At 38.2% G+C, this 9,330-nt stretch overlaps 1 protein-coding gene across 1 annotated transcript in view; it reads left to right on the top strand.

The window, feature by feature from the left end:
- The window catches only part of dnm3b (dynamin 3b), a gene marked incomplete at both ends in the record, with an annotated part of 40,998 nt that overhangs the window by 16,156 nt on the left and 15,512 nt on the right, over positions 1-9,330 (top strand). The window contains 3 exons of the mRNA XM_079244270.1: positions 221-291; positions 485-539; positions 3,229-3,342. Of these exons, the coding sequence (XP_079100396.1) occupies positions 221-291; positions 485-539; positions 3,229-3,342 (240 nt within the window). The remainder of the gene's footprint in view (positions 1-220; positions 292-484; positions 540-3,228; positions 3,343-9,330) is intronic.

Genomic DNA, 9,330 nt, shown 5'->3' with positions numbered 1-9,330 from the left:
TATCTATCTATCTATATATATATATATATATATATATATATATATATATATATATATATATATATATATATATATGTATATATGTTTGAAAGAATTAAAGATGTAACAGTGTTTGTGCTGAAGCACAAAGAAATCTGAATAGTAACAATATATTTATCTGCCTTGTGTGAGCAACAATCTGAAACTTAGATGATGATTGATGTTTTTTGTGTTATTTCAGGTTATCCTGTTGATTGACATCCAGCTCTCTTACATAAACACCAACCATGAGGACTTTATCGGCTTTGCTAAGTAAAGATTCAGTCTCCTTTTTCTCCACTTTGGCACATTCTTTCTAACATGCCAGGATACAAAAAGATAATGTTAAGAAGTGAATTCTCTCAACCTCATCACAGCTTCTTCTCCTTCTACCGTCATGTTCACCTTTTCCCTCCTTTTGTTCTTCCTCTTGTGACGTTTCCGCTCTGCTGTTTCCTCACCGCAGCGCTCAGCAGCGGAGCAGTCAGACTAATAAGAGCCAGAGTTCTGCTGGAAATCAGGTGAGCACTTGCCACGTCTTTTCGTGTCACATCCAAACAGCGGAGCGAAAGGTCAAGGAACTACTACACACCCACACGACGACAAGATGGCGACTGCAGAGAAAATACAAATGCACTGAAATGAAAGAGATCTGCAAAAATACTCTCTTTCATTTGCGTTGAGCTTTTGCATCACACCAAATTTTCTGTTATTCACATTTTATTATGTTTTCTGGATTCATTATTATTTCTATAATTCCTCTTTTAGTCATGCATGCTGTAATGTTTGAACTGGGCCCCAACTGTGAAGAGTGTTTTTCTTTCTTATGCTTCTTTAAGAATCACATTGGGTTCTATTACTTTTTTGCCACCATCATTACTGGTGTTGTTGTTGTTGAGACATTTCCCTTTGTTTGAACCCCTCCTGTGTCATCAAGGTGCCACCTTGCATTTCATCCCCATCCCTTATAGAGAATCTCAGCTGCCCTGTTATGGGTGTCTGTTGGTGAGTATCGCTCATTGTGGGTAATGGTTTGCAATGTCATTTGTGCCTGCAGTTACACCTCTGCCCATTGTGTGGTGCTCTCCAGCACTGCTGCATTAAAAAAAATCTGCCATTTTCTCATTTTCCACTCTGTCAACTCAAGATTGTTAATTGATTTTGTAGACTACTGTTGGGCAGAGGCTTTTGTCTTCAAGATGCACCATAAAAGGTGCCATTTTCTTTAGTGCCACACTGTCTAAAAGCCCCACATTCCCTCCTGTTGCAGGCCTCCTCTCCTCCCGCATCAGGCCTGATTGTAAGAGTTTACTCTCTTTACTCTCTAACACCGCCTCCACCCACCTAGGCCTGCAGACTACAAGGGGTTGCCACCTAAACATATACTATTGAGCATTTTGTTTTGTTTAGCAAGTTAAATATCATCTGTGTGACAAATCCTTCTTGTTTTTGTATCATGTTTTGGTTTCAGCCACAAATCAGCTCTGGCATGTGCGCCTATGAGAGAAAGGCTTTGCAATGATTTGGGTAACCTCCTTAGTGAGTCTTAGGCGGTCCAAGTCTGACAGTAATCTAACCTAATAATCACTTGGCGCTGTACCCACAGGCCTGTTTGTGCAGGGCTTGTAGAGTTATTACGCCTAACACACAGGACACAAACATGCTTTATTGTGGGCTCGAAGCACTAAACACAGTGGTCACTAAACAAGCTTAACACGAGCGTCCTCATGTGTACACAATTCTATGTATGAGACTGCTCTCACACACGGTCATGTGCTTGGCTCTGAGTGCATCACAGACACAATGACACACCTAACTCGACCTTCACACACATTTCATCACAGTTCATGCTTCAGTGGTGTGCTGATCAACTGATCAAGTTTTAACCATGTGTTGTGCTGATCTGATGTTTCAGAGGTGGGTGAGTTTTGTTCTCACCCCACATCAGAAAAAACAAAACATCTTTTGCAGACAATACAAGTCGGAAAGGTTTAATGTTTTTCTTGTCAGCTTTGTTTAACTTGTTTCTATACATCCATTTTTATGTCTCAGACCTGCAACATCTTCCAAAAAAAGTTGGAATTGGGGACAATTTAGCATCAGTGATGAAAAGACTGAGGAAGTCCGGAGGATTTCTGATGACACTGCATCATGAGGCATCATTCAGCTAAATCTGACACAACCACATAGACAAGGGATTACTGAGCCTTAAAATATAGTTATATTTACAAATATAAGCTTTATGTAAACCTTGTACTGGGAGGGCGTCTGAGGGCTCAGGGGCATCTAGGATGGACAGTAACACGTTAGAAGTGCATTACAGATCTTTTGCCATACATTCCAGACCAATAGCAACAAGGATGATGACTCTGGAAGGGAATGGAAAGAAGGCTGGACTGGCCACCCTCCAGTGTATTATGTATGGTAAATTTTGAGTCAAACAATGCAACTGTTTGCGTTCACACTTGTTTTTATAGAAAAAAGCCCTGTTAATGAACTCTGGCATATTTTCTTACTGAAGGTACCACTAAGGATGGCCAATTCAGTATCTATTTTACATCTAGTCTCTTCTCTGAGCTCTTTCCACTGTGTGAAAGTCGGTCTGATGTGGACTCTTCTCTTATTCCTTGCTTTGTCAATTTATCTATTTCTTCCAGTTACTTCATTAATATCCTCTTGTCTTTCTTTGATGAATTAGTCAAAGTGTGTGTATGAAAGCCAATGTGTTGATATCCAGTTGCTGGTGTGTGATGTAGTGCTGTAAGACAAAACACAGCTGACACTTGATGCTCTGGGCTGTTAAAGACATTTTTAAGTGTGGTTTCTCAACTTAGGCTGATGGAGGGCAAGAACTATGTCAGTAATGCGAATAATGAATGTCAGTGTGTGTTAAAAGCAGAGTTTTATGAGTGGAAACCTATTTAGTGTTTTGAAATCCAATGGCAACATTTGAAAGTCATAAAAGCTTTAATATCTTGGCCTTTTTTTGGAAGATGTATTTTGGATGTATTTAAATGAGGCAAAATATGAAACTTCTTGGTTTCATTTGATCTAAAATGATTACTATTTGTTTATATGTTTAATCTTTTTTCTTTGAACTTTTTCTGATTTGGGGATGTAGAATCTTTTCAGACGAAGAGGTCCCATAAGTCTCTGTCTGCATCCATGATTTATATATCCTGCTCTCATTTGGCCTTATCCTCCCCCCAGGTCATCCGCAAAGGCTGGCTGACCATCAACAATATCAGTATCATGAAAGGAGGAGCCAAGGAGTACTGGTTTGTGTTGACTGCTGAGAGCCTTTCCTGGTTCAAGGATGATGAGGTGAGTTTAAACTTGTGACAATGAATATGTGTTGAGTGTGTTAAATGTGTGGTAAAAGACCAATTTTAGCAGAAGCAGAAGTCTCAGATATCAGTCTTACTGGGATTTTTTGGAGCTTTGTAATATAGTGAATTATCCAGCTGGAAGTAGCCATCAGAAGATGCAAATCTGTGGTCATGAAGAGATGGTGGTCGGCAACAATACAGTAGGCTGTGGCTTTTAAGGCATTTAAACTATGCTTAATTAGTTCTAAGTGGCCAAAAATATGCCAAGAAAATATCCCCCACACCATTCCACCACAAGTAGCCTGAACTGTTGATAGAAGGCAGGATGACTCCATGCTTTCATGTTGTTTAGGCCAAATTCTGATCCTACAATCTGAATGTGGAGCTGAAATGGAGACTCATCAAAACAGTCAATGTTTTTCCATCTTGTCTAGTTGTGGTGAGTGTGTGTGAGTTGTACCCACAGTTTCCAGTTCTTAGCAGACAGAAGTGGCACCTGGTGTGGTCTTCTGCTGCTGTAGCCCATCTGTTTCGAGGTTTGATCCAGAGATGGTATTATGCACATCTCGGTTGGGAACGATGGTTGAGTTCCTGTTCCCTTCATTTCATTTTCAACCAATCTGCCCATTCTCCTCTGACAACAACAAGGCATTTTGGTCCCAACAGCTGTGTTTAACTGGATATATCCTCATTTCCATACCATTCTATACACTCTAAAGATGGTGAAAAATCCTAGCAGATCAGCGGTTTCTGAAATACCGAGAACAGGCCAGCTGTCACCAGCAACCACTAGATGTTCAAAGTCACTAAAATCTCCTTCCTTCCCAATTCTAATGCTTGGCTTGAACTTCAACAAGTCATCTGGACCACATCGACATGACTAAATCCTGTCAGTAGCTGCCATATGATTAGCCAATTAGATGTTTGTGTTAACAGCAACTGAACAGGTGTGCTTGATAAAGTGTCTGACGATACAACTATATACTATTTTGTTGGTGGTCTGGATGCATCAGCCTGCTGATTTGTGCCAAGAACCAGCAGGCACAGCAGATCATAACAACACAAAAGTCTTCAAATTTCAGAAGTCAAGGCTCAAAAAAAGTTAGTTGAATTTTTTTCTTTTCTTTTTCTTTGTTTTAAACAAAATTTAGAAATATGAAATAGATCCCAACTATGACCACTTTGGGTATCCGTCAAAAGATAAACAAAGATGCAGAAATGACATTTCTCACACACATATATATATATATATATATATATATATATATATATATATATATATACATATATATATAAAAACATATATATATATAAATGTCATTCATTCACACTTCAAATGTTTCTAAAACATGTAGCTTGGGCTTCTACCAACATCTGACTTTTTTATCCAAACAGAAAATTATTATTAAAAGTGAAATGACAAACACGGCGCCACTGAGCAATGAAGGAGTAAGACGCGTATCCGCGAGCTCCGTCGCCAAATCCTTTTAAATATATTTTTAAGGGCCAATACCTGGATAATACTCACATTACCGGAGCGTACTCATATCAACGATACCAAGACTCTATCGTTGACGAGATATATCAACATGAAGAAGACAAAATCAAAGAAAACACCCATAGTTGAATTAGGCCTCGGTCAAGCCCCGCACTTGCTTGAATCAGCGAATCCCGAAGACAACAGCGGTGACGACGAGGACCCCTCCAACAGAGCAGTACTGGCTGCCATTACTGCGCTTAAAGGTGAAATGAATAAGATAAAAGAAGATATTTGCGAGAAGCTGGACAAACGCATTGAGCAGGTGTATAACGAGTTACGGGGAGAAATAATGAAAGCCAACACCATCGTTCAAGTTTCCATTGCTAATCTTGAAGCTAAATCCCAGATGCTACAAGCTAAAGTTACCGATGTAGAAGAGGCTGCGACATCGCATTCAGATAGTATTAGCCACCTAGAGCAACAGGTGGCTAACCTCAATTCTGAAGTTGATGCGCTTAAACAGAAGAACGAGGAGCTGGAAGGAAGATCGAGAAGGAACAACATAAGGATCACCGGCATTTATGAGGGGCTTGAAATGACAAAACCGAGAGACTTTATTGCCGCTTTGTTAAAAGACGTGTTCGCCCTGGACGAATTGCCACTCATTGACCGAGCTCATAGGTCTCTCCGACTGCGAACAGGTCCTTCGGACCCTCCACGCCCATTCATTGTTCGGCTGCATTACCTTCATACCCTGGAAGAGATTCTTCGTAAAGCGACCAAGGTGAGAAATCTTCAATACCGAGATGAAACCATACGGATCTTCCCTGATTACGCTCCATCAATCGCTAAACGACGGGCACTATTCAACAAAACAAGGCAGCTGCTACGCAACCAACCTGGCATCAGATATGGGCTAATCTACCCGGCTAAATTCCTGGTGACCTATGACGGTGTTCAGACATCCTTCACGGACCCGCAGAAGGCCGAGGAATATGCTGTACGTATTACAACAACGACGCCAGAAGCAAGTGGAAGTAGTTAAGTAATGGACATAAGTTATCTATGGCTATGTGTCATAAACCCTGCATTGATATGAGTCATTGTTGGGACTGTGAGATAGAGTGAATGCTTTGGCAAGAATTCATTATCGAAACTCAAAGTATAGAGACTGAAAGACTTCTTAATTGGACTATCACTCGATGGTATACTGTATTTTGTGATTTATTTTTTGTCTCTTCCTGTTATTATCGATACCATTTGTATTTATGTTGTCTCAATATTTTCAAAGTAGCTCTAGTATTGAAAATGCTTAATTTACTTATAAATGGCCGATATTTTAAAGTTAGGCTTGAGGGGCCACCCCCACAGAGAGTAACAGTCTTAGCAAGTTAGGTTACTCAGACAGGGAAGTTTATTATTTACTCTCTTCCTTGTTTTTTTTCTTTTTCTTTTTTTTTTTTCTTTCTCCTTTTTTCTTGATGTTTTCTTCCCTCGGACAGTTTTTCTGTGGCTACGTTAAGATTAGCCTGAGAAGTTTAGGATCTGTGTTGTTTGTTTATGTGTTGAGCAACATGTTCATATTATCAATAATGCAGAGTTATATTGTTTACACAGTTGTACTTTATTTGCCAATGTTTTTCTTTTGGTATGACAGATAAACAGAGTATTCAGAAAGGACTGACATTTACTAGTTGGAACGTAAAAGGCAGCAACATTCCTTTGAAAAGAGGTAAAATTATGAATCATTTAAAATCTTTGCACTCAGATATAATTTTCCTGCAAGAGACGCATTTGAAAAATAATTCTCATACTAGACTGAAAGCAAGATGGATAAAAGATGTATATCACTCGTCCTTCTCTGCAAAAGCGAGGGGTGCAGCCATCTTAATAAAGAAGGGGGTACCCTTTATCCATAAGTCTACAATAGCTGATAAAGACGGTCGCTATGTTATTGTTTCAGGGGAATTATACAATACATCGTTAACTCTTGTCAACTTATACGCACCTAATATAGATAATCCTGCATTTTTTAAAAAGGTTTTTAGTTCAATTCCAAATTTTTCACAAACTAAGTTAATAATAGGGGGAGATTTTAATACACTTTTAGATCCTTACCTTGATAGATCCTCAACTCGTAATATTTCCAAAAGTAATTCAAGTGTTCTATTGAACTCATATCTCAAAAATTCTAACCTGATAGACTTATGGCGTCATGCCAACCCATCAGGTAGAGATTATTCCTTTTTTTCTCCAGTTCATAATTCTTACAGTAGGATTGATTACTTCCTTGTTGATGCCCAATTAGTACCATTCACAACAGATGTAAAATACCATGTAATATCAATTTCAGATCACAGCCCGCTAACGTTTAAGTTACAAGTGGAAGACATGGACCCACCTAACAGAGTCTGGAAACTAAATCCTCAATTATTAACAGAGAAGGACTTCTGTGAATTTATAGAAGTTCAAACTAAGTTGTATTTTGAGCTAAATGATACTCCAGAAACTGCCTCTGGTACTTTATGGGAAGCCTTTAAAGCCTATTTTAGAGGATGTGTAATTTCATACGAAGCAGCCAGAAGGAAAAAAGAAACTGCTCAGTGTAATCAACTTGAAGAACAAATACAGCAACTTGACCGAGAAAATGCATCAAGCCCCACATCAGAGTTACATAGGAAAATAACCAACCTAAAATACCAGCTCAATCAAATCCTTTCAAAGAAAATCACAACAACTTTTTTATTTACTAAACAAAAATATTTTGAATTCGGGGAAAAACCACATAAATTATTATCTCAGCAACTTAGGAAAATGGAAGCAGATCGAATCATTCACAAAATTAGAGACGACAAAAGAAATGTAGTGACTAAACCAAAAGAAATAAATACTAGATTTTTGCAATATTATTCTGATCTATACACATCAAAATGTAATGCTGACCCTTCAGTCATGAATAAGTTTCTAGATGAATGCAACTTACCAGTAATTACGGCGGAAGATTTGGATAGACTTAATGCCGAGATCAATCCTACAGAAATTCAAAAGGCTATCGCATCCTTTAAAAGTGGAAAAACACCCGGCCCTGATGGCATACCAGCTGAACTCTATAAAAAATTTAGTGATATTCTTACCCCATTTCTCCATAGAATGTTTAAACAAGCCCAACTAGATGGCAGACTCCCACCAACACTAACTCAGGCAACTATTACTGTTCTCCATAAGAAGGGTAAGGATGACTTAAACGTAGGCTCATATCGTCCAATTTCACTTTTAAATACAGATGGTAAACTTTATGCAAAAATTCTTGCCAATAGATTAAATCCTCTAATGAACACGTTAGTGCATAGCGATCAAACTGGCTTCATAGCAAATAGAAATTCAGCATCTAATTTACGCCGTCTGTTTGATATTCTTTATACAGACAGGAAAACACACAATGACTTAGTCATTCTGACGCTTGATGCAGAAAAGGCATTTGATCAGATAGAATGGGGATATTTGTTTGAGGTATTGAAACGGTTTAATTTGGGTGATAGGTTCATACATTGGGTGAAACTTTTGTACAAAAATCCTAGTGCACAAATCCGTACTAATCATAGTCTATCTACTCCCTTTCAACTGTTCAGAGGAACACGACAGGGCTGCCCCTTGTCGGCATTAATTTTTGCTCTCGCTATCGAACCATTGGCACAAAGTATTCGATTAGATCCCCGTATACATGGTTACCAGACACACTCCACGATTAATAAAATTTCATTATATGCAGATGATATTTTGCTCTACGTTACAAACCCCCACTGCTCTATTCCATCTATTCTTGATAAAATAGAATTGTTTGGGAAATTTTCGGGCTATCGTATAAATTGGACGAAAAGCATACTAATGCCTGTTAATATCAACGATCAAACTATCCTGACAAGATTTCCCTTTAAAGTGTCTAATGACAAGTTTACTTACTTAGGCATTGAAGTCACAAAACATTTTTCTTCCCTTGTACAATCTAATTTTTTACCTTTACTGGATGAACTTAAAAGCAAAATTCAGTTCTGGAAAACTTTACCAATATCATTACTTGGGAGGATAAATGCCATTAAGATGATTTTCTTACCGCAAATATTATACTTATTTCAAAATATTCCTATATTTTTAACAAAATCCTTTTTTAAGAAAATTGACTCAATTATCTTACCTTTCCTCTGGGACTACAAGGTTCCAAAAATTGCCAAAAAGCATTTAACTAAGTCCAAGGTGAATGGAGGTCTATCTCTTCCAAATTTTATAATGTATTACTGGGCATGTGCTTTTAAAAGCATCAACTCGTTCACTATAATACCTGATAAATCCCCTACTTGGATAACTATAGAACAGGAAGATTGTGACCCGTACACTCCTGCTGCTGTAATACTTTCACCAATCCCTTTAGTCAAATCAGCATACAGTCATAATCCAATTATATATAACATGATTCGTGTTTGGAAACAAATCAAATCACATTTTTCT

Source organism: Telmatherina bonti (assembly GCF_933228915.1).
Source record: "Telmatherina bonti genome assembly, chromosome: 7".
Lineage (NCBI taxonomy): Eukaryota > Metazoa > Chordata > Actinopteri > Atheriniformes > Telmatherinidae > Telmatherina > Telmatherina bonti.
This window is presented reverse-complemented; position numbering and strand designations above follow the sequence as displayed.